At 44.4% G+C, this 27,352-nt stretch overlaps 1 protein-coding gene across 1 annotated transcript in view; it reads right to left on the bottom strand.

Moving 5' to 3' along the window:
- NT5C1B (5'-nucleotidase, cytosolic IB) overlaps positions 1 to 27,352 on the bottom strand; it is a 91,058-nt gene that overhangs the window by 18,172 nt on the left and 45,534 nt on the right. Inside the window, exons 4-5 of the mRNA XM_077488823.1 lie at positions 18,318 to 18,447; positions 15,452 to 15,574 (exon numbers count right to left, since the gene is read on the bottom strand). Of these exons, the coding sequence (XP_077344949.1) occupies positions 15,452 to 15,574; positions 18,318 to 18,447 (253 nt within the window). The remainder of the gene's footprint in view (positions 1 to 15,451; positions 15,575 to 18,317; positions 18,448 to 27,352) is intronic.

Below are 27,352 nucleotides of genomic sequence, written 5' to 3' on the forward strand. Positions count from 1 at the left end.
ATTATTTTCCTCAGTTTAGGCCGATACATATTCTACATATTTAAAAAAAAAATTAAAATCCCAATAAGTGTTTATTGATTGGTTTGCGCAAAAGTTATATCGTTTACAAAATAGGGGATAGTTTTATGGAATTTTTATTAATAATGTTTTTTATTAGTAATGGTGGCGATCAGCAATTTTTATCGTGACTGTGACATTATGGCGGACAGATTGGACACTTCTGGCACGATTTTGGGACCATTTACATTTATACAGCAATCGGTGCAATTAAAAATGCATTGATTACTGTGTATATGTGACTGGCAGTGAAGGTGTTAACCACTAGGTGGCGCTGTAGGGGTTAAGTGTGTCCTAGGGAGTGATTATAAAGGTGGGGGGGGGAGGGGCTGTGTGTGACACAACACTGATCACCGCTCCTGATTACAGGGAGCTGTGATTAGTGACAGTGTCACTAGGCAGAATGGGGAAATGCTTGTTTACATTAGCATTTCCCCATTCTTCCTCTCCGTGAGATGATTGCGGGTATCCCTGTGGGCATCGAGTCCGCGGGACCTGCGATCACGCTCACGGAGTTCCCGGCGGGTGCGTGCGTGCCCACAGCCCACCCCTTAAAGGGCAATGTAAGAACGTGATTCTGCCTGTACGTGCCCTTCTGCCAACGTATATCTGCATGAGGTGGTCGGGAAGCATTAAAAAACATGTCTAGGGGGATGCAGATGGCTCTTTGTCTGGGTAAAGTGATTTAGATCAGGACACAATAGCACCCCTGACCTAGGGTGCCCACGTGTCCTGGATTGGCCCAGACTGTCCCGCAATTGCCATCTCTGTCCCTGGTCTCAGGCACCTTCATTCCGGGACAATATAGTGTCCCGGCATGAAATTAAGGTCACAGCCACCACCTACTAACTAGTAATTACATTTCTCTACACTTCTGGAACTGGTTGCTAGGGCCGGCCCGCCTGGGGTCCAGCAACCAGTGACATCACAGACTCTCAATTTCTCAGAGAGTGAGGCCGGGAACAAGGCCCGCATTTAGTGCTGCACTGCTGTCTCCACCCTCCTTGGCACCTCCTCCTTCTCTGGCGCCCATCAGCAAGTAGAGGGAGTGGCAGAAGCAGGGACTAGTCATCTGGTGTCTGTTCTGTGTGCTGCTGCTGGATCAGATCGATGGCTCCCCGAGTGCCTGACTTCTCCTCCTTTAGCCTACAGCCAGACTCACTGTCTGAGGGACCACTCAGAGTCACCAGAGGGAATACTGGAACTTGGAAGGTGAGGGAAAAAAGTAATGAAGAAGAAGGTGCAAGTCACATAAGTGGACACTGGACAGTAATGGAGGTGACACAGGGGAACATGGGTGGCAAGTGACACAGCTGTGGGAGACAAGTGGCATACTGCATCTGGTGGCAAGCAATAGGTGGCAAATGGCACACTGCATCTGGTGGCAAGCTATGGGTGGCAAGTGGCACATTGCATCTGGTGGCAGGCTACGGGTGGCAAGTGGCACACTGCAACTGGTGGCAGGATACAGGTGGCAAGTGGCACACTGCTTTTGGTGGCAGGATACGGGTGACAAGTGGCACACTGTATCTGGTGGCAGGCTATGGGTTGCAAGTAGCACACTGCATCTGGACTATGGGTGTCAAGTGGCACACTGCAACTGGTGGCAGGCTATGGGTGGCAAGTGGCACACTGCATCTGGTGGCAGGATATGGGTGGCAAGTGGCACACTGCATCTGGTGGCAGGATACGGGTGGCAAGTGGCACACTGCATATGGTGACAGGATACAGGTGGCAAGTGGCACACTGCATATGGTGGCATGATATGGGTGGCAAGTGGCACACTGTATCTGGTGGCAGGCTATGGGTGGCAAGTAGCACACTGCATCTGATCTATGGGTGGCAAGTGGCACACTGCAACTGGTGACAGACTATGGGTGGCAAGTGGCACACTGCATCTGGTGGCAGGCTACAGGTGGCAAGTGGCACACTGCATCTGATGGCAGGCTATGGGTGACAAGTAGCACACTGCATCTGAGGCAGGCTATGGGTGGCAAGTGGCACACTGCATCTGGTGGCAGGCTACGGGTGGCAAATGGCACACTGTATATGGTGGCAGGCTATGGATGGAAAGTGTCACACTGCATCTGGCGGCAGGCAACGGTGGCAAGTGATTAGCTCAGGTTCCCACTGATTCTGCATTATGTTGAGTTGAACTATTTCATGATATATTACAATGTGGTAATAGAAATAATGTGATTTGATAATCCTGATACCATATCTAGCATGGTGTGGGAATGTTTATGTGCTAACACCATCCATTCACCCAACAAATCATGGTGAATTCCCTGTCATCCCTGAGACTACATCCCCCCCCCCCCTCATTTTTTGTTGGGAAGTTGGGTGTCCCTGAATGGCAGTTTGGAAATGTGGTCACCCTACCCTGACCTCTATCTACAGACTATTTGACTCCAGTTTGAGACAGAGGTCTCCAAGTTCAGTATGAGTTTGGGGGTTCTGAATGTGATTCTGGTGAGGTATGTTATCTGGTGAGACCTCTCACCCCACAGTATGATCCCATGAAGGGTGGGATGGGGATCTCACCGGGTAGCGGTCGGCTTTTGCCTCCCTTCCAGAAAGAATCCCAGTACAATATAACTTACTCCAGAGCCGTAACTCATTTACTTAAAACCTCCATGAGAATCCACCTTTAATTAGCGTGCCTGCAACTCAGAAGGACAGCCTTTGTTGTCACTGATCCAGGTCTAAAATATTGACAAATGTTTTAATTTTGTTTCATGTTACTTTGGTTGTCTTGGGCCTTGGACGTAATTCTCAAATGTTATCCTTTTGGAACGGTTTGTAATCTCCTCTACTCAATAAAATTATTGAACGAAAAAAAAAAAAAAAAAATCAAAGTAGTTAGATGTTCTTTTCTACATATGAGGCAGGGGTTATCCCGGAGTAATAGGAAGATGATATACTATGCTCAGAGGTGTGTTCATGCCCGTCAGTGTTTAGGAGTGTCTGTGTATTTATCACGGCTATAAATACCTGGGTGTGTCCTGCCACAAATATACAGTAGACTGCCCATTTTTTACAGTCTGAGAAATGCAAGTAATATATTGCTGATACCTAATTGGTTATGTGATTGGCCTTCAGATGTCATTGCTCTAGCAACCACAAAACAAGTCCCCAATAGAACAAGTGGTTCCAATCCTGTCACTGGGCATTTCTGGGACTCAATCCTGGTCTTGATCGGGTGGGCCCGTAGGATATCCTGGCAAGGGGTGGGCCACTTTAGAAGAACCTAAGGGGCAATAATGAGCCATTCCTATTTTGGAAGCACTTGATGTTGCACACAGAAGTTTTTGTAACTTGTTGGAGGGAGCAACTCTTGAGTTTCTCAATGAAAAGAGGAAAGGATTACTCTGGCACACAGTAACCCCTTCTGTTTTACTGGTACACACTAAGCTTACAGCAGCTAGACAGGCCAAGCCTAGTTTTCATACTTTGTGAAGCAGAAGAAAGGTGAAAAGTCATAGCTGATATAAGAAACTTTTATCGTGCCACCCTCAGAAGGAACCAGAGACAAGTACATCACTGGAGACAGGTATTTCCCCTTTATTCGAGGCAGGATTCTCCCAGTAACCTAGGTTGTTTTCTTGTATCCATCTATGACAATGTGGGCCCCAGACTTCAAAATGCCCACTTCTAGGGATGAGCCGAACAACCCCCAGTTCGGTTCACAGCAAAACATGCAAATAGGCAAAAGATTTGTGCGAACACCGTTAAAGTCTATGGGACACAAACGTGAAAAATCAAAAGTGCTTATTTTAAAGGCTTATGTGCAAGTTATTGGCATAAAAGTGTTTGGGAACCCGGGTCCAGCCCCAGAGGACATGTATCAATGCAAAAAAAAAGTTTTAAAAACAGCCATTTTTTAGGGAGCAGTGACTTTAATAATGCTTAAAGTGAAACAATAAAAATTAAATATTCTAATATACTTTAAATATTGTGCCTGGGGGGTCTCCTTAGCCTGCCTGTAAAGTAGTGCATCTTTCCCATGTTTATACCAGTACCACTGCAAAATGAAATTTCTAAAGGAAAACATGTCATGTAAAACTGCTTGTGGCTGTAATGTATCATCGGATCCCGGCAATATAGATAAAAATCATTGAAAAAAAACGGCGTGGGTTCGCCCCCCCCCCAGTCCATTACCAGGCCCTTCAGGTCTGGTATGAATATTAAGGGGAACCCTGCCCCAAAAATACCCCAAACAAATGGCGTGGATGTCCCCCCCCCCCCCGAAATCCATACCAGGCCCTTCAGGTCTGGTATGGATATTAAGGGGAACCCTGCACCAAAAAAAAATGGCGTGGGAGTCCCCCTGGCCCTATATACTCTGAACAGCAGTATATATACTATACAGCCTGCCCTATATACTCTGCAGAAAAATTGGGCCTTAGGTGTTGGTGGTGCCAGAACACGGTAACCCCTCACAGTTACTCTTGGTAGGCACAGAAACGGGCCCTGCTTTGAAATATTATATCAAAAATTGTAATTACATGCCCGTCAACCGCTCGCTGACCGCGCTATAGCCGAATGACGGCTGCAGCACGGTCAGATAACTCTGGGAGGGTGTACATTGACATGCTCCCAGAATTCCGCTCTCCCCTGGGGAACGCACCTGGGAACATCCTTGACCGCGGGTTCGCATCACGGCTGATAGCGGCCGTTTACCACATGATCGCTCTGTGAAATGATGGAACAATCACTAGTGAACAAACCGTTGTCATGTCCGGTTCCTCTCTCCCCTCCCCGTACCTGTTGGTACAGTGCGAGGGGAGAGATCAAGTGCTGCAGTGCGGTGGGCTGGATGTGTAGTGCCCACAGCGCTGATATGTGCCCATTGCAGTCTCATCCAGCCATCCATACCCAGCCATCCATGCTCAGCATACTCATCCATCCATCCATGCTCAGCATACCCATCCATCCTCATCCATACTCAGCATACTCACCCATCCATCCCCATCCATACTCAGCATACTCATCCATCCAGCCATGCTCATCCATTCATCCCCATACATACCCAGCATACTCATCCATCCATCCTCATCCATCCATCCATGCTCAGCCATCCATACTGAGCATACTCATCCATACTCAGCATACTCATCCATCCATCCATGCTCAGCAATCCATACTCAGCATACTCAGCCATCCATCAATGCTCAGCCATCCATACTCATCCATTAATCCATGCTTAGCCATCCATCCTCAGCAATATTTATCCATCCATCCATATTCAGCCATTCCATCCACCCCCATCCATAATTAGCCATACCCATCCCTACTCAGCCATACCCAGCAGTACTCAGCCATACCCAGCCGTACCCAGCCATACTCAGCCGTACTCAGCCATACCCAGCCGTACCCAGCCATCCCATCTATACCCAGCCGTACTCAGCTGTACCCATCCGTACTCAGCCGTACCCATCCATACTCAGCCGTACCCATCCATACTCAGCCGTACCCATCCATACTCAGCCGTACCCATCCATACTCAGCCGTACCCATCCATACTCAGCCGTACTCATTCATGCTCAGCCATATCCATCCACGGCTCATCCATGCCACATCAGTTATCATCCATGCCACTACAGCACCTCACAAAAGTGTAATAGGTAGTCAAATTAGATTTGAAACGTATGCCCCTAGAACACCTGATGGTGCTCCCTGCATGATGGTCCTCTGTATGTGGCCACGCTGTGGAAAAGTCTCACACACGTGGTATCATCGTACTCAGGAGGAGTAGGAGATTCTATTCTGGGGTGTAATTTTTGGTATTTACATGCTATGTGTTAGAAACATTGTGTAAATGGACAACGTTGTGTAAAAAAAAATGCATTTTCATTTTCTTTACACATTTTCCAAAAACTTGTAGAAAAAAATGACATGTTCAAAAGACTCATTATGCCTCACAGATTATACACTGGGTTGTTTTCTTTCCAAAATTGGGTCATTTTTGGGGCATTTCCATAGTCCTGGTTTTCCAGGGCCTTCAAAAGTGTAAGCCCTTGTACACACGGTCGGACATTCCAACGGAAAATGTCTGATCGGACTGTGTTGTCGGATAATCCGACTGTGTGTGGGCTCCATCGGACTGTTTCCGTCAGAATATCCAACCAACAAAGTTTTAAAGCAGGGCTATAAAATTTTCCGACAACATGATCCGATCGGACTTTGTCCGATCGTTTGTAGAGAATTCCGATCGGACAAAGTGCCACGCATGCTCAGATAAAATTCCTAGACCAAAGCTATTGGCTACTAGCCTGAACGTAGTCCTGTCGTAATGAAATAACTGAACGATCGGGCTTTCCGACAACTTTGTCTGACCATGTGTATGCAACAGTTTCGGACAAAATCCGTCGGACAAAATCCAACGGATTTGGTTGTCAGAATGTCCGACCGTGTGTACAAGGGCTAAGAGGTAGTCAAGAAATGATATGTGTAATTTATGCTCCAAGAACGCCTGATGGCACTTCCTGCATGTTGGGCCTCTGTATGTGTCCACACTGTGTAAAAGTCTCAAACATGTGGTATCGCCATACTCAGGAGGAATAGTAGAATGTGTTTTTGGGTGTAATTTGTGCTATGCATATGCTGTGTGTGAGAAATAACCTGCTAATATAATAATTTTGTGAAAAAAAAAAGATTAAAAAAATCTTGATTTTGCAAAGAATTGCGGAAAAAACTACAACTTTAAAAAAGTCACCATGTCTCTAACTAAATAACTTTGAATGTCTATTTTCCAAAAAAGGGTCATTTGTGGGGTATTGTACTTTCCTGGCTTGTTAGGGTCTCAAGAAATAAGATAGGCCGTCAGTACTTCAGGTGTGATCAATTTTCAGAGATTGGCACCATAGCTTGTGGACTCTATAACTTTCACAAAGACCAAATAATATCCACCAATTTGGGTTATTTTTACCAAAGATATGTAGCGGTATAAATTTTGGCAAAAATATATGAAGAAAAATTACTAATTTGCTAAATTTTATAACAGAAATGAAGAAAAATGCATTTTTTTAAATCTTTTTTCTTTTATAGCGCAAAAAATAAAAAACTCAGCAGTGTTTAAATACCACCAAAAGAAAGCTCTATTTGTGTGAAAAAAATACAAAAACTTCATATAGGTACAGTGTTGCATGACTGAGTAATTGTCATTCAAAATGTGAGAGCACCGAAAGCTGAAAATTTGTCTGGTTAGGAAGGGGGTTTAAGTGCCCAGTGGTCAAGTGGTTAAACAGGGGCAGAAAAATTGGGCCTTGGGTGGTGGTGCCCTAAACCAAAAATATTGTTGGAAGCTAGCATCAAGATTGAGGAGGAATAGGATAGTCAGCATAGGCAGTCTTCAAGGGATCCCAGATCCATAGCAAATTCAATCAGTTACATCAGCATCAAGTGCTTGATAGCTGTTGATCCAAGACTGATTCATTTTTACGAATGTGAGCCTATCAATGGAATCTGTGGAAAAGCGCACTCTTTGATCCATTACAAACCCTCCAGCAGCACTGAATGTGCATTCAGAAAGCATGCTGGATGCAGGACAGGCCAGCCGCTCGATTGCATATTGAGCAAGTTCTGGCCAGTGGTCCTTTCTCAAGACCCAGTAATCCAGTGGATGCTCTGTTGGAAAGGTCTCCAAGTCTGTTCTTGCCCCTAGATATTCCTGCACCATATTATGCAGACGCTGGCGCTGGTTGCTTGAACCGATCAGACCTTGGCGCTGAGGACTGAAAAATAGTTTAAAGGCATTGGTCAGCCGGCCACCTTCTCCACCGCTCTTCCTCTGACTGAACGAAGCCTCAGCAACACGTTGTCCAGGACGTTGTCCAGGAAATGGTAACCTCCCAGGGTCTGGAAATGCGTTACACAAACCTTTCTTCAAGTCTTCCTGAAGATGTTTCATCCTCTGCTCCCTCTGCCAGGCAGGATGAGTTATACAACTTTAACCTTGTAACGTGGATCAAGTAGGGTTGCCAGCTAGTAATGATCCCTCTCCTTGATACTACGAATCCTAGGGTCCTTTCACAGGCTTTGCAGAACCAGGGAGGCCATGCAGCGTAAGTTTGCAGAGGCATTTGATTCTGAGTCCTCTGGGTCAATAAGGATCGCATTATCCGTAACTACCTCCTCCCAGCCACGTACAACTCCTTGGGTTTCTAGGGACTGAAAACCATCCCTTGAAGACTGCTGCTGAGTGTTATCCTCTACATTCATGCTGACATAATCCTCCTTCTCCTCTTCTTCCTATGTGTTTGGTGTGCCAGCATGGCATGCTATTTGGATAAAGGGGGCCTTGAGAGGAAAGAAAGTATCCTCTTCCTCATGCTGTTCTGCCTCAAGTGCCCTGTTCATGATTCCACGAAGCGTGTGCTCCAGCAGGTAGACTAGAGGGACAGTGTCACTGATGCATGCATTGTCACTGCTCACCATCCTTGTGGCCTCCTTAAATGGTGACAGGACAGTGCATGCATCCTTGATCAGTAGCCACTGGTGTAGTGATCAAGCTCCCCTGACCCTGTCCTGGTGCCATACTTACACAGGTACTCATTGATGGTCCTCTGCTGTGTGTGCAGCCACTGCAGTATTGTCAATGTTGAGTTCCACCTGGTGGGCATGTCAAAATAAGGCAGTTAGTGGGCAGGTTGCATTCCCTTTGAATGACAGCCAGCCGAGCACTGGCATTGTATGACAGGCAGAAATGACCACAGGCTTTTCTGGCCTGCCTCAGATCTTGTAAGCCTGGGTACCTGGTCAAGGACCGCTGCACCACCAAATTCAGGACGTGTGCCAAACATGGAACATGTGTCAAGTGTCCCCGTCGGAGGGTGGAGAGAAGCTCAGTGCCATTGTTGTATACAACCATTCCTGGCTGCAGCTGTCCTGGCGTCAACCACCTCTGAGCCTGCCCCTGCAGAACTGACAGATTCTGTGTCCAGTGTGGCTCCTATCCACTTAGCTGTCCCCTAGGCAGACCAGCTCAAGCACAGCATGGCATCTTTAAGCCTGACTGCTTGCGTAGGCCCTTGAATGCTTACAGAGCACTGCTGGTTTAGAGGAGAAATCTGGAAGAGGCCATAGAGGAAGAAGAAGAGGAGGGGGTGGAGGAGAGAGCTGTGGCAGAATCACTACTAGCATTTTGGAGGTGTGGTGGCAGAACAAGCTCCAACAACACTGAACCCTGTCCTGCATCCCATATATACACACACACACTAGACTGTGTGTGTGTGTGTGTGTGTGTGTGTGTGTGTATATATACACACACTGCCAGCACTGACTGAATATATCGTAAACACTGACTATGAAGTCTATGCTAAATGCAGAGTGTATATATATATATATATATATATATATATATATATATATATATATATATATATCAAATACACTGGCACCGCCTGCTTAATCTAACTCAAGCTATCTCTCTGTCCATGCCAACAACACTACACACGGCCACTATGTAAGCAGCCTTATATAGTGTGGGGCGTGGACTTGGTCCTCTTTGGCCAATTATGGCTCTCTCAGCAGAGTATGCTGTGATTGGCCAAAGCATGCAGGTCAGGTGCATTCTTTGGCCAATCATCGTACAGCAATGCACTGCAATCTCGCAGTGCATTATGGAGCGTTCAAATTTCCCACAAACGCCCCATATGTTCGGTTCGTTTTAGAACAAACGAACACCCAATGTTCGAGTCACACTTACGCTCGACTCAAACCACGGGCTCATCCCTACCCACTGCATGCAATGTGTTTCCAACCAGCAAGAAAACCTTGTGCTGTCCACAAAGCAACCCGATTAGAAACTCGCCCTTAGCCGATAGGAACTGACTTTCACACTTCAACACATTTAAGAGTTTAAAAAAGAAACAGCAACTTAAAGAGAAAAATCCTCAAGGCCATTACTAATTATTTGTAGATAACAGATTCCACTCGATATAGCAGGATCTATCCAGATAAGTGGTCAAATTGAATTGGTGAACTGTGTCAATTATGACCAGTAGTTGAAGTTTATAAATAGCATGACATCCCTGCTTATTCATTGAGTGGCTGAAATGAAGAAAGAATTGCATTCATTCCCTGATAAATACGTCTACCGGCAGTTTTTATAGAGGCCGGAATTCTCCTTTAACTTGTAGAAGTCTAATAACACTCTGATGTGCTGTCTACGGAGGACATTAGTATTACAAGAGCAAAGCCAGACATGGCACAACAAACTATGGACAAAACAATATACATTGGTGACTGTGGAATATAAACGTGTGATTGACAGACCCTGGAAAGACTCCAAGCTTATCCGCCAGGCTCTCACACTATACCAAGAGGGCTGCAAACCAATCCTATCAAGAACAGTTTATGAAACATATGAAAAAACATACACAGCCGAGGAAGAGGAACAGACATGAACTGTTTAGCTGGAAGTCATTAGGGTCCTTTGTTTGAAGGGAATTCCTACCTTTTCATCACAGAAACGTAAAAATATCCAAGATGCTGTTGCCAATAAAAAAAATAAAATAACCTGGAAACTGGAAAAAAAAAACCTTTATATTCACCAGTTCCTTGATCCTTTGCTCTGTTCAAGAACTGAGTATAAAACGTGTTCTACAATTACTAGTGCATTTACTTACGCTACATTTAGGATACTATTGGAGGTCTACGGATATACTGCTAATGGATTTTAGCCTGTCGTGCTTGAATAATGTGTTTCAAGGAGTGTGCTGTGTATTCTTCTCACTATGCTGTGTATATGTTTGTGTTGTGAATAAAATACTAATTACCTGACCAGCAGGATTTTATCATTACCATAGCCCACTAAATACCTGGGTGTGTCCTGACATCAATAGAGACTACACATTTTTACAATATGAGAAATGTAATTAGTACCTTGTTGATATTCAATTGTATTATGCAATTGGTCTCCACATGTTGTTGTTTTGGTAACCCCAAAACTGATCCCCAATTGAACTTTTATTAGGAGATCCACAAACAATGATTATGGTTTCAATCCCAAAACTGGTCATTTTTAGAAGCCAATTTTGATGGAGTGGCTTGGAGAGATTTCTGGGCAAGGGGTTAAATCAAGAACTTCCTAGCCCTCCGAGTGGCATTAACTGGCAGTCTCCAATCAAATGAAGGTTTACCATGTGTATTTGGGCAAGCCAAATACAGAGTGGCTAAAAAGTTTACTGTGATAATTCTGTTTGTATAACTTTTTATATGGTTTGGTTATTTTATGGCTATTACATTAGTATCACATTTACCGGAATGTGAAGAAAGTTATGCCAAAATACTGGGGCTAATGACTAAATACAGAGTTGAAAAACATCATCATTATGGTTTTACTTGTCTAAGGACTTGTAATTCTGCACAACCAATATCATTATTTACATGAGATTTCCACACTAAACAAGGACTCCAGTAGCTAATTAAAGCATAGCTAAACCCAAAAACATAATGTTAATGGGGGATATGATCAACATGTATAAATACATAAATGGTTCATATAGTAAACTTAAACAAAAATTGAGAAGGGATTGGATTGTGTGTGAATGGGACTTGGTATGTCTGACCCAAAATCAGAACAATAGCAAGATACCTGGTACCAAACAGCACGGTGGACACACCCCTAGGGGTCTTTAATAGACACATGGTCACACATTTATTAAGAAATCACAGTAGGAAACATGTTTCCTACTGTGATTTCTTAATCCATTTATACCTTTTTATATACCTTGTGCTTTGGTCTGTCTATTAAAGACCCCTAATGGGTGTGTCCACCAAATAGTGAACTTGGTGTTGAGTTATTTACCTTAAGGTCATCACAAAGGATAAGGGGGCACTCTTTACGTCTGGAGGAAAAGAGATTTCATCTTCAAATACAGAAAGGTTTCTTCACAGTAAGAGCTGTGAAAATGTGGAATAGACTCCCTCAACAACTGGTTTTGGCCACCTCAGTAGATTGTTTTAAAAAGGCCTAGATTCTTTCCCAAATGTACAGAATATAGAGTGCCTTGAAAAAGTATTCATACCCCTTGACATTTTCCATATTTTGTCATGTTACAACCAAAAACATAAATGTATTTTATTGGGATTTTATGTGATAGACCTACACAAAGTGGCACATAATTGTGAAGTGAAAGGAAAATTATAAATGGTTTTACACATATTTTACAAATAAATATCTGAAAGGTGTGGCATGCCTTTGTATTCAGCCCTCCTACCCTTACTCTGATACCTATGAACTAAAATCTAGAGGTAACAATTGCCTTCATAAGCCGCCTAATTAGTAAATAGAGTCCACCTGTGTGCAATTTAATCTCAGTATAAATACAGCTGTTCTGTGAAGCCCTCATAGGTTTGTTAGAGAACCTTAGTGAACAAATATCATGAAGGCAAAGGAACACACCAGACAGGCCATGGATAAAGTTCTGGAGAAGTATAAAGCAGGGTTAGGTTATAAAAAATATCTACAAGTATTATGGCGCTCATAAAAACACCCACCAGCCTATCACTATTTTTCAAGAAATGAAAAACACTTAATGAACACAATATTTAAAAAACATATTTAAAAGGCATAATAATAATGCTGCAAGTAATAATGCTGTAGGTGCAATCAGCACAAGAGGGAGAATGGAAAGGGACGGGGGAAATGGGAGTGAACGGGGCGGAAGTAAGGAGAGGACCCCTTCCTTAACTAGGTCTAAAATAGGGAAGGGGTTAATCACTCTCAGGGGGGTAAAAACTCTCAGGGGGGTAAAAGTACGGTCCAAACAGTTGATGGGAAGATGGATGGAGCCAAATACAGGGCAATCTTTGAAGAAAACCTGTTATGCCGTGTACACACGACCGGACTTTCCGTCAGAAAAGGTTAGACGGAATCATTTCATCGGATATTCCGATCGTGTGTGGGCGTCATCTGACTTTTTTTTTCAAAAGTTCTGACGGACCTAGAAATAGAACATGTTTTAAATCTTTCCGATGGAATCAATTCCTATTGGGAAAACTGTTTGTTTATATGCTATTCCGACAGACCAAATACGATGCAAGGGCAGCTACTGGCTAATGGCTATTAAACTTAATTTTCTAGTCCCATCGTACGTCATCGCGTTCTAAATGAACAGACTTTGGTGTGATCGCGTGTAGGCATGTCCGTTTCAGTGGAATTCCGTCGGAAAGACTGTCAGAGTTTATTCTGACGGAAAGTCCGGTCGTGTGTACACGGCATTAGAGTCTCCAAAAGACTTGAGACTGGGGTGGAGGTTCACCTTCCAGCGGGACAACGACCCTAAACATACAGCCAGAGCTACAATGGAATGGTTTAGATCAAAGCCTATACATGTGTTGGAATGGCCCAGTCAAAGTCCAGACTTAAATCCAATTGAGAATCTGTGGCAAGACTTGAAAATTGCTGTTCACAGACACTCTCCATCCAATCTGACAGAGCTTGAGTTATTTTGCAAAGAAGAATGGGCAAAAATGTCACTCTCTAGATGTGCAAAGCTTGTAGAGACATCCCCAAAAAGACTTGCAGCTGTAATTGCAGCGAAAGGTGGTTCTGCAAAGTATTGACTCGGGGGGGCTGAATACAAAAGCACATTACACTTTTCAGATATTTGTAAAATAATTTGAAAACCATTTATCATTTTCCTTCTACTTCACAATTATGTGCCACTTTGCACATAAAATCCCAATAAAATACATCTATGTTTTTGGTTGTAATATGACAAAATGTGGAAAATTTCAAGGGGGTATGGATACTTTTTAAAGGCACTGTATCTGGATACTAATATTTATGGGTGAAGTTGAAACAGGGAATATCCAATTGCCCTGTTGGGAGATCAGGAAGGAATTTTTTTCCCTGCTGGAGCAATATGGATCATGCTTTATTGGGCATTTTTTTGCCTTCCACTGGATCAACTGTGATTATAGGATAGTGTATATACAGGTTTTCTATTTGAGTTTTGGTTTTCTATGTTGGTTGAACTGGATGGACGCAAGTCTTTTTTTCAAACAGATTAACTATAATTTGTAACTATGCAATGTTAACTAATAGGTTGCATTCATTTTTTTCAAGATTTTTTATTTTCATCTGGTAATCCAGTGAATAACACACTTCCTGACCCCGGACGATTATGCTCAAACCTCTATTTTATCTATGAAGAGAGCTATGATTGCTACCCAGGCTGGACTTCAAACATGTCTGCCTTTGTGCATCTCTCTTCCATGGAGGGTGGGGAATCATTAGTTTACAAAAGGAAAACAACATTTTATACTTTCAGATTTGCTTACAGAAAAGGACATGGATGCTGCATTTTTAGCAAGACCAACAGGTATTTTCTGAACGTGCAAAAAATTTGCTTTAAAATGAAAATGAATTGAGCCACCATATCTAAGCCCCTGTACACACGGTCGGAGATTTCCACAACCAAATCCGTCGGATTTTCCCGTCGGATTTTGTCCGTCGGATCTTGTCCGAAACTGTTGCATACACACGGTCGGACAAAGTTGGCGAAAAAAATCCGATCTTTCAGAACGTGATGACGTAATTTCGTTACGATGGGACTACATTCAGGCTAGTAGCCAATAGCTTTGATGTAGGAATTTGATCTGAGCATGCGTGGCACTTGGTCAGATCAAAATTCTCTACACATGATCGGATTAGGTCCGATCAGCCCAGTTGGTCGGGAAATATTTCCAACATGTTGGAAAATTAGGTCCGACGGATATTCCGACGGAATCAGTCCGATGCATACCACACACAGTCGGATTATCCGACGTCACGGTCCGATAGGACACATTCCGACGGTTTCTCCGACCGTGTGTACAAGGGCTAAGGAATGGCGGGTTGCAATCCATTTTTTTTCTTCGGTTAAGTCATGCCTTAGGCAAGTCATCTTCCTAGAACAGTAACATAGCTCTCCATATCCATTTCCTACCACCAACTACAAGAATTGCTGGCTAAAATCACAAAGCCTTTAGCAGGTAAAACAGAAAACGTATATGTATTTCAAACATGTATTTAGAGTTCCACTTTAAATGCACTACACAGTTTCCATTTGCACAGATGTAGAAGGAAGCAGGTGCCCCTACTAGCCATATGTAAATGAGATGCAGAGATGAAATACGAGGCACAGGTAGTGTACTCATGGATGGAATGAATAAACGTCTTGTGAAAGGAGCCAGAGAAGAAAAGCATGTGGCCAGACAGCAGCCCATACAAGAAGCTCCATTTTAGACTGTACAGAACATGACTTCACAGTGAACGCTCAGGCAACTGAGCTGCGAAGAGAAAGAGCACATTCACCGTCACGCATTGATTTTTCCAGACACCAGCACTTGGCTTTCCTGTTTAAAATGCAAAGTTGACAAACAGGAGAGTGAGGGACCTTACCTGCCTCAATGGCCTCTTGTACTTTCTCCGAGTCTGACGAGAGGTACAGGTTAGTGAGGTAAGCTTTCAGGTAGCCAATGGGGCTTTTCCCTCCAGTCATGCAGAATCGCTCAATATTAAGACCTGAAACATACAAGATTGTTTGGTGAACTTGTACACAAATCTTGAGTATCACATCACTATACCACTATTATTTCACATCAATACTAGGCTCCAGGCTTCCATACCACAATATTTCAGTGCAGTCAACTAGTGGTACAATTGTTGTAGAGCACATGCTCTCTAATTTGTTTCTCTAAAATGTTTCTTCATTTGAGTTTATCTGAAGATAAGACTTATTTGGATAGAGTGGGGAATGGATAAAACCCAACAGTTTTTTTTTTTGTTGTCCTGTTAGAAGATTTCACTTCACAACTGCAAACGAAAAAAAAAGGTGAATTTCCCATTTAGTGCCTATTTACGCTACAATGGGCCCTGTTGCAATACACCTTTTTTTATGCGCATGTGTGTTGCATTAGGCAACCCATTCATTTTGAATGGGCTGTCAACACAACTTACCTTCTAAAAAAATAAATTAGGAGCTGCACTAGTTTTTAAAACACAAAGTATTGCAAGGCACAGACCACTTTCATCTTTATGTTGTGCTGTCCTATAGCATACTGTAGCACACCATGGACATGTGTGTTGCAGTGCAATGGATAATGAAAGGCCAACACTCTACAACACACATAAGCAGCACATTGTCAGCCAGCAATAAAAACCTGACGGGGTTCTAACTTATTGCCACTCTATCAAAAAACGTAAAGTTTTGACTGTAAATACTCTTTCAGTTTTCCAATACAATTTCAACAGTAAGAAAAGTATCAGGTAGACTGTATAGTGTATGAAGTGTAGCCATTCTTTACTTACCACTCCAGAGATACGCTACCACTTATTCAACCAACCAGTAAAAAATATCCAATACTTCCAGGTGTAGGGCAACATGTTTGGGCTCTCACAATACAGTGCTTTGTGCCTCACGGACTCATTGCTAGAATGGAACAGCCCCGTGAGTACACAGGATGCATTATTAGCCTAGTGTAAGCATTCAATTGTCTCAGATATCTAAGCTTACGCTAGAGTTTAGGGGGGCTCTTACAGTAGACTGGGATAATAGGGAGTACTTACCATAATGTGAACCCGTTACTTAGCCTACTAATGGAACTGTTACTTAAAGTGCAACTTTAGGCAGAAAATTAAGCTCTGCAAGATTACTTCAGGCTGGCTCCTTTTGCAGGTATAGCTATGTAAAACATTAAAAATAGGTGCCTATACAGTTTAAAATACAGTAATACACTGTCTCACCCTGCTCTGCACATGCTAAGTGTCTCTCCATTTTTACCATTGTGCTGAAACACAGAGCCGCTAGAGGTCAATCTTTTGACAGCCTAAAGATTTACTGCTGCTGTGGGCTTCAGCAAAATGGCAGCCTATAGCAAGAAGAAACAGGAGCAATGCTGGAGGCTAAGTACAGCACACACTCATTTTAGTTTCATAATTATTAATGTAGAATGTATGTTCCTTGCTAAAGAACATTATTTTTATTAAGCCGTTATGCATAAAGTTTTTCTTTAAATCGGGGATAGAGGCCCTCCTTCTAAGCAACTTTGATTTTCATTCTGACATTCATGTTGTGCAACTAGCTAAATCCCTAAATTGCTCATCAGAATCTGCAAAAAACGAAGACCACTGGTTCAAGCACCATCCTCCTTTCTCTGAACCAGTACAAGCCTGGAACATGGGGGGTGGGGGGGGTGACTGCGCAGAATGGGGTCAAGTGACAATTTAAGTCCAGGCCTTAAGCAACGTGAGAGACCTGATGAGTATGGCTGGAAAAGCTTACTGTGTATACATTCAAAAAAAGCTGAAACATTCCTGACTTCAGCATAGATAGCATTAACACTTTATTTTCACATTGCCCCGGTTAATCTTGAATGGCTTTTCAAATTAGCCCTTTTATTCCTCTGCCTGCATGACAGTAATAGGAACATTAGATTGCAACCGTGTCAACTGATGTCAGTGCTTTCAGTAAATTGCTGTGGCATATTTTGGTGCTATATATCAAAATTAAATACATGCACTTAAATATAAATATCAGAATTTATGTCTGCATTCCAGAAAACCTTCAGAGGGGGGAGTCTTTGATACATGGTAATTTGTACTGTAGAGAGGTGAGGAATCAATTTTAAGAAAATATGCTGCAGTTTGAGCAAATGATTTGAAACAGCAGGACTCAAACGCTGTTCTCATCAGAGAAAAAAGGCCTAGGCTTACTGTGTGTTTAACTTGAAAAAGAAACACTTGGGTTTGTTATTGTTCAGTGCCTGACATAGGTGTCATGATGAAAGTCTTCAGTAAGACCACCCTGGGGCAAGCCACCACTTCCTGATTAACTCCTCACTGAGCTCTATCTGCTGACCTCAAACCTACTGATCCATCTCTACCCCAGCTGCCTGTTGTGTTTCTCTCTTTCAACTTCTCACACATCCCAGCAGCAAGAGGGGAGATGTCATCATTACTCATGGCTGAGAAATCTGCACATAATCCTTCTGTTAAGACAACTGTATCAGCAGAGCTTGGATATAAGAGGCCTATAGGAGGAGGTGGCAGCCATCTTGCTCGGTGATGGTTCTAACGTGACAAGTTAAGTCTGCGGCGCTGGGATTTGAGAGACTGTTGAAAGTAGAAAAATGTGTGTTGTCACCGGAGCCCTGACATAAGCAAATAAACATATCTACATTAAAGAGGACTGCCAAGCAGATGAAGCAGACGCTTCCCTTCACAGTGGTAGCAAATCTGAGGCTGGCCAGTTATTTATTTGACTTACCATAATGATTGATGGTGTTTATGAGCCGTACGCCAACCTGGGCGTGGTTATTGGTCATCAGCACGATATCAAAGAGTTCTTCGCTATCTGGGTACAGTTCTCGTAGCTGCCCATTCACCTCCTCCACTGCCTGCATAAGGGAAATGCCAAGAGAGAGGTTATGGATGACCTCAATAGAGGATTCTTATCAGCAACATAATCATGGTTCTATTTAATAAAACAGTCAGAAGAGCAGTAAGTATGTGCAATAGCCCATAACAACCAGATTCCATCTATTATTACTAATATAGTTCCTACAGTGTTATAACTGCATACTTAGATCATCCTGCACCCCCAGCCCTCCTCCCAGGTGTATATTCATACTTCTATATTCATACTTCTCAGATCCAAGTCACTCACAAGATTGCCCAGCTGCTTGTCAAATATCTTCCCAACCAGGCCTCTGCACTCCCATACATTACTAGATTTTTGACACATGGCCAGGCAATCCAGGAGGAAATATCTTGCTGCATTAGGGACAGGTGAGTATAAGAATGGGGGATGGGGGGCAGGGGTGCAAGTGGTGATGTAAGTTTAACTACACCAAAAGGGCAGTTATATTGCAAAGTAGAACTGTGGCCAGGCTATAAATATTCAGATATATACATTGTCTTACAGAGCAGTAAATAGGCTTTAAAACAAGCCCTCAATGACTTCTGTAGTTGCAGTCACTGTGGAACGATTCATCTTCAGGTTTACAAGAAAGAAGCAACGTTGTTCAAATTGGATCTCTGCTCTTTTTGCTCTCTCTTCTTCCTGTGTTCCTACTCTGTGTTTATATTACCGATTAGAAGAAAAAAAGTTGCCATTCCACTACTGGGAGGGGGGTGGCAGAATAAACTAAGCTGGTGGAATGAAACTGAAAGTACTTTCTGTTGTGAATATTTAGAATGAATTGTCCCGCTGTGTTGGTAACTACAGAAATTAGTGAGAACTTTCACTGGCTATCCAATAGTGGGGTCCTCTAAGGCTCCAGAGGACTGCAGTAGCAAGATGATGTCACGACAAGGGGACAGATCAGTAATGGGGACAAACTGGAGTGCTGGAATACATGTCTCCACTCTCAGAAAAGACTAACAAGAGACATGTGGCAGATTAAGATAAGCAAAAACAATATCAGAGGGTTTTTTATGTTGATTTGGTGGGTAGGTAGGTAGGCAGGAGTAAGGGAGTTCAGGGAGCCACAATATTTGTATGGAGGTGCGCTTTAAAAACTTTTTTCTGTTTGTTAAGAATAAGTCAGTATTTCAATGTCCATAGCCTGGCGGAATAATTAGGTATTTTTTTTGCTGTTTTAGACAGAGTAGGTAAAAGTCAAAGCCCAACTTGAGTTTCGGTTCAGATCAGCTAAATACTTTCCAAATGCATTAAACAAAAGGTGTGCAAAGTCTACCATTTTCTTTCAAAAAGAGTATCAGCTCAAAGCCTCTCCACTGCTAGCATCCTGTAGAGACACTTGCTGTCTGTGTGAAAACAGTGGTCACTCTTTCGAAATCAAACATGCCCTCAGCTTGGTCACAGCATGCAGACAGAGGACAGGCTTTGAATGCTTTCTAAGGAAAACAAACTGTAAGGCCTCTTCCACATGAGGCGCATCCGCTCAGCGGAGTCCGCCAGCTCAGCAGGAGATCGCTCAGTTGATCCAACTCTGCTTACTGAGCAGGGAGGGGCCTGTCAGAGCGCCGCTGATTCCTATGGAGAGATCAGATAAAAACAGACAGCATGTCCGTTTTCATCAGATCTCATCTGATCCGATCCGCCAAGAAGGATGGCGAACGTATCGCCATACATCTGATTTTAGCCCGCTCGGATCCGCCTGAAAAACGGACAGGCAGATCCAGCGGGCTTGCCATGTGAAAGGGGCCTTAGACTTTGCACAACTCTTGTTTTGATGTACCTGGAGTGTGTTTAATTGATTTAAATTGAAACCAGTTGTGCTTTAAAATTTATGTCTGTTTTTTATCTTTATTTGTGATCCCATTCGGGAGAAGGTGGGAAAGAAAACAACTTCTAACAACAGCAATGAACAGTTCAGTTGCTAGCACAATCAGCCTAGTATCCAAGACTACCTGTCACAATCATTTGCAAAAAATTATGGTTTACAGGCCATCTACCGATTCTGAAAATGCATCCATTAGCATGAGCTATCATGAGTTTTCAGACATTTCAGTTTGATGGTTGGGAAACTGCAGATAACACTATATTGCTTCCAGAGAACCCTGATTAGATGCTAGGAAAAGGTGTTAATAAAAACAATGGACTTTCCAATGTCCGGGCATTTTGCCTCGTATGGAAAATGCACATGACCATGCATTTGGAGTGAACAGGGACTGAGCGACATAGTAAGCCAACCCCCTGGGTGCGCTAATGATGTACAAAAAGTAAATTTATGGTTCCAGAGATCATGTTAATGGAATACATAATTCACGACTTTCTGGTTTCTACAGATTTTACAAGATATTATCCAGTTGCCCACTGGGCACTTAAACGCGCTTCCTAACCAGACCAATTTTCAGTTTTGAGTGCTCTAACATTTTGAATGACAATTACTCAGGCATCATGTATCAATATGAAATGTTTGTCCCTTTTTTCACACAAATAGAGCTTTCTTTTGGTGGTATTTGCTCACCACTGGGCTTTTTATTTTTTGAGCTATAAATGAAAAAAGAACGAAAAAAAAAAATAATTTTCTTTTTTTGTTTTACAATTTGGCAAATTAGTACTTTTTCTTCATAAATGTTGGCCAAAATTTATACTGCTACCTTTCTTTGGTAAAAAAAACCCCAAATCAGTGTATATTATTTGGTCTTTGTGAAAGTTATAGTTTACAAGCTATGGTGTCAATCACTGACCTGATGTATTGGCGGCCTATATCATTTCTTGAGACCCTAACAAGCTAGGACAGTACAAATACCCCCCCCCCCCCAAATGACTCCTTTTTGGAAAGTAGATAATCCAAGGTATTTGGTAAGAAGTATGGTGAGTTTTTTTAAATTGTAATTTTTTCCCACAATTCCTTGCAAAATTAAGATTTTTTTTCTTCACAGAATTGTCGTGTGAACAAGTTATTTCTGTCACAGCATATGCATACCACAAATTACACCCCAAAACACATTCTTCTACTCCTCCTGAGTATGGTGATACCACGCGTGAGACTTTTACACAGCCTGACCACATACAGAGGCCCAACATGCAGGGAGCACCATCAGGTGTTCTAGGGACATAAATTACACACTTAATTTTTTGACTACCTCTTACACTTTTTAGGGCCCTGGTGCACCAGGACAATGGAAACATCCACAAAACGACCCTATTTTGGAATGTAAACACCCCAACGTATATTCTATGAGGCATAATGAGTCTTTTGAACATGTAATTTTTTTCCACAGGTTTTTGGAAAACGTGGAAAAAAATTAAAACACTTTTTTTTTTTACACAAAGTTGTCCATTTATAAGATATTTCTAACACATAGCATGTACATAGCAAAAATTACACCCCAAAATATGTTCTGCTACTCCTCCCGAGTATAGAAATACCACATGTGTGAGACTTTTCCACAGCCTGGTCGCATACAGAGGCCCAACATGCAGGGTGCACCATCAGGCACATACATTTCAAATATAATCTGACTACCTGTTACATTTTTGTGAGACACTGATGGGCACTGTAGTTGCACTGTATGGCAAGGATGCAGCATGGATGAGAACTGATGTGGCATAGATGTGGCATGGATGAATACTGATGTGCATGAATGTGGCACAGATGAGCACTGATGTGGCCCAGATAAGCACTGATGAGTACTGTTGAGGCATGCATGAGGCACGGATGAGCACAGATGAGCATGAATGAGCCATGGATGAGCCATGGATGAGCCTTGGATGGGCATGGATGGAACATGGATGAGCACGGATTGGGCATGGGTGGGCCAGGGATGGATGGAGCATGGGTGGGCCAGGGATGGATGGAGTATGGAAGGGTCAGGGATGGATGGAGCATGGATGGACCAGGGATGGATGGAGCATGGATGGACCAGGGATGGATGGGGTATGCATGGACCAGAGATGGATGGAGCATGGATGAGCCAAGGATGGATGGAGCATGGATAAGCCAGGGATGGATGGAGCATGGATGAGCCAGGGATGGATGGAGCATGGATGAGCCAGGGATGGATGGATCATGGATGAGCACAGAGCATCGATGAGCCAGGGATGGATGGAGCATGGATGAGCACAGAGAGAGCGTGGATGAGCCAGGGATGGATGGGCACAGATCAGCACTGTGAGCACTCCATAGACAGCCCACAGTGCTGCTGGACCCAGCTCCCCCCTCTCCTCGCGAACTGTACTGATTGGTGCAAGGAGAGGGGAGGAGCTGCACTGAACATGCTCTGGTTTGTTTACAACTGATCACTCCGTCATTAAACAGAGCGATCACCTGGTAAAGGGCCACTGTCATTGGCCCTTTACCCAGTTTCCACAACGCCCTGGGTCTGAAGGACCAGCCGGTCATGGATATTTCCCGGTATGCGCCCGAAAAGGGCGCGCGGGAGTGCGATTCTGGGAGGATGTCCATGGAAGCCCTCCCAGAATAAGCCGACCACGCTGTAGCCATCTTTTGGCTATGGTCTGGTTTGTAAGTGGTTATACAACTTAAGGTCCCAATATAATTTCCAAACAAACTGTACGATCCCAGTTCAAGTGTTGGTGACCACAACCTTTAACAGGTGTGTCCATCTCAATCTGTCAAATCTGTCTGTGGCTGAACTTCTTCCAGACTGTAGTAGGGGCTGTATAATTGTGATCCTTGTATGATCACATGTACTTTCCAAGCCTTCTACTATCCAATCACCTATCAGTTAGCCATAGACATTGTGGGAAATGTACAGTATCTCACAAAAGTAAGTAAACCCCTCACATTCTTGTAAATATTTTTATTATACCTTTTCATGTGACAGCACTGAAGAAATTACACTTTGATACAATGTAAAGTATTGAGTATACAGCTGGTATAACAGTGTAAATTTGCTGTCCCCTCAAAATAACTCAACACACAGCCAATAATGTCTACACAGCTGGCAACAAATGTGAGTAAGTGAAAATGTCCAAAGTGTCAATATTTTGTGGGGCCATAATTCCCTCTTGGGAATGGAGTTCACCAGAGCTTGACAAGTTGCCACTGGAGTCCTATTCCACTCCTCCATGACGACATCACAGAGCTGGTGGATGTTAGAGACCTTGCACTCCTCCATCTTCTGTTTGAGGATGTCCCACAGATGCTCAGTTGGGTTTAAGTCTGGAGATATGCTTGGCCAGTCCATCACCTTTACCCTCAGCTTCTTTAGCAAGGCAGTGGTCATCTTGGAGATGTGTTTGGGGTCGTTATCATGTTGAAATACTGCCCTGTGGCCCAGTCTCCAAAGGGAGGGAATCATGCTTCAGTATGTCACAGTACATGTTGGCATTTATGGCTCCCTCATTGAACTGTAGCTCCCCAGTCCTGGCAGCACTCATGCAGCCCCAGACCATGACACTCCCACCACCATGCTTGACTGTGGGCAAGACACACTTGACTTTGTACTCCTCACCTGGTTGCCTCAGCACACGCTTGACACCATATGAATCAAATAAGTTTATCTAGGTCTCATCAGACCACAGGACATGGTTCCAGTAATCCATGCCCCTAGTCTGCTTGTCTTCAGCAAACTGTTTGCGGGCTTTCTTGTGCATCATTCTGGGACGACAGCCATGCAGACCAATTTGATGCAGCGTGCGGCATATGGTCTGAGTACTGACAGGCTGACCCCCTTACCCCCCCCCCCCCCCCCCAACATCTGCAGCAATGCTGGCAGCATGTATATGTCTATTTCACAAAGACAGTCTCTGGATATGATGCTGAGCACATGCACTCAACTACTGTGGTCGACCACGGCGAGGCCTGTTCTGAGTGGAACCTGTCCTGTTAAACTTCTGTATGGTCTTGGCTACCATGCTGCAGCTCACTTTCGGGGTCTTGATAATCTTCTTATAGCCTAGGCCATCTTTATGTAGAGAAACAATTCTTTTTTTTAGATCCTCAGAGAGTTCATTGTCATGATGTGCCATGTTGAACTTCCAGTGACCAGTATGAGAGAGTGAGAGTGATAACACCAAATTTAACACCCCTGCTCCCCATTCACACCTGAGACCTTGTAACACTAACAAGTCACATGACAACAGGGAGGAAAAATTGCTAATTGGGCCCAATTTGGACATTTTCACTTAGGGGTGTACTCACTTTTGTTGCCAGCGGTTTAGAATTGAATGGCTGTGTGTTGAGTTATTATGAGGGGACAGCAAATTTACACTGTTATACACGCTGTACACTCACTACTTTACATTGTAGCAAAGTGTAATTTCTTCAGTGTTGTCACATGAAAAGATATAATAAAATATTTACAAAAATGTGAGATACTATATATATTACCTGATTATCTACATATTATGGCTAAAAAGGACCTAATCTGCCCAATACTAGAGAAGTCACTCCTGCAGCTCTACCTTTGATAGTTTATCTGTCAGCTGTCCTTGTACATTCTAGCACCTTAGGGCTTTCTAGTTATGACAAAGCTTTACAGCAAAAGACTGAATGGTATGCAAAACTAGAACTTTCTCTAAGGCTGGATACAGAGTGCATCAAATGTCAGGTATCTGTAACCGTCACCTGCTCATTAAACACCTTCAATCCCAATATACAGTACAAACAAACTTTCAGTAATTAATTAATTTTTACAACTGGAAAGTCCCTTTTTCTCAAGTAATTCAGTGTCGGCAGGAAGTCATCTGCTTTATGTGCAGATAAATCAGATAACTTACTCGGATTGTTGTCAGGACCAAGTCACACCTGGCTTATAGAGACACTGGGGGTTATTTATGAAAGGCAAATCCACTTTGTATTACAAGTGCACTTGGAAGTAAAGTCACTGTAAATCCGAGGGGAATATACAAGGAAAATAAAAAACAGCATTTTAGCTTGCACATGATTGGATGATAAAATCAGCAAAGCTTCCACTCATTCCAGATCTACCCCTTAGGCCGCGTACACACGGGCGGACTGTTCGCCCAACCTTGTTCGGCAAACAGTTTCATCAAACAGTCCGCTCAAAATTTGCATGAGCGGACTTGCCCACACACGAGCGGACTGTTTGACGAACAAGGTTGGGCAAACAGTTCGCTCAACTTTTGAAATGAACGGACTCGCCCACGTAAGGCGGAGGCAAATCCGCCCATTTCGAGCGCGTGTACAGGTAGGCGGGGCCCGCGAAGGAGACGTTGCGGGCTCCGCCGCCTGGAATGGGCTTAAAGGGGAACCCCAACGCCGAAAAAAATCGGCGTGGGGGTTCCCCCCAAGTCCACACCAGACCCTTGTCCGAGCACGCTACCCGGCCGGCCAGGAAAGGGGGGCGAGCGAGCGCGCCCCCCCTCCTGAGCCGTACCAGGCCGCGTGCCCTCAACATGGGGGGTGCCTTGGGGAAGGGGGGGCCGCGCGGCCCCCCCACCCCAAAGCACCTTGTCCCCATGTTGATGAGGACAAGGGCCTCTTCCCGACAACCCTGGCCGTTGGTTGTCGGGGTCTGCGGGCGGGGGGCTTATCGGAATCCGGGAGCCCCCTTTAAGAAGGGGGCCCCCGGATACCGGCCCCCCACCCTATGTGAATGAGTATGGGGTACAATGTACCCCTACCCATTCACCTGTGAACTAAAGTACAATAAAAAACACAACACAGAGAAAAAATATTTTATTGCACAGCTCCGGGGGTCTTCTCGCCGGACTCCTCCGCTATGTGTGTGTAGCTCTTTTGCTAGCGGAGGAGTCCGGCTTTCTTCCTCCCCGCCGCCGGCCTCTTCTCCCGACTTCGGGGGTCTTGTCCCCCTGTTCGGTTCTTCTGCCGGGCCACCGCGCCTGGTCCGGTGGCCCGGTCTTCTGTCGCCGTCTTCCGTTCTTCTGTCGCCGCCTTCGGTTCTTCTGCCGGGCCACCGCGCCTTCTTGTAGCTCTTTTACAGGCGGTGGCCCGGTCTTCTGTCGCCGCTGTCGTCGCCGCCGCCGCCGCCTTCCGTTCTTGTTCTTCTTCTTGTTCTTCTTCTCCTGGAGATGTTGACTCGACGATCTCTCCGGCCGGAATGCCAGGGACACGCTCCGCTGCCACTTATATAGTGACAATGGGGCGGTGTCACATGGTATATGTCACATGGGTTGGTCACATGGGTTGATGTCACATGGGGACTATGACATCGTAAGGGGGCGGGGTCACCATGTGACCAACCCATGTGACATATACCATGTGACACCGCCCCATTGTCACTATATAAGTGACCGCACAGCGCGGCTCTGGCATTCCGGCCGGAGAGATCGTCGAGTCAACATCTCCAGGAGAAGAAGAACAAGAAGAAGAACAAGAACGGAAGGCGGCGGCGGCGGCGACGACAGCGGCGACAGAAGACCGGGCCACCGCCTGTAAAAGAGCTACAAGAAGGCGCGGTGGCCCGGCAGAAGAACCGAAGGCGGCGACAGAAGAACGGAAGACGGCGACAGAAGACCGGGCCACCGGACCAGGCGCGGTGGCCCGGCAGAAGAACCGAAGAGGGGGACAAGACCCCCGAAGTCGGGAGAAGAGGCCGGCGGCGGGGAGGAAGAAAGCCGGACTCCTCCGCTAGCAAAAGAGCTACACACACATAGCGGAGGAGTCCGGCGAGAAGACCCCCGGAGCTGTGCAATAAAATATTTTTTCTCTGTGTTGTGTTTTTTATTGTACTTTAGTTCACAGGTGAATGGGTAGGGGTACATTGTACCCCATACTCATTCACATAGGGTGGGGGGCCGGTATCCGGGGGCCCCCTTCTTAAAGGGGGCTCCCGGATTCCGATAAGCCCCCCGCCCGCAGACCCCGACAACCAACGGCCAGGGTTGTCGGGAAGAGGCCCTTGTCCTCATCAACATGGGGACAAGGTGCTTTGGGGTGG

Source organism: Lithobates pipiens, unplaced genomic scaffold, assembly GCF_037356315.1.
Source record: "Lithobates pipiens isolate NorthernLeopardFrog02 unplaced genomic scaffold, aLitPip1_a1.2 Scaffold_18, whole genome shotgun sequence".
In the NCBI taxonomy this organism is placed as follows: Eukaryota; Metazoa; Chordata; class Amphibia; order Anura; family Ranidae; genus Lithobates; species Lithobates pipiens.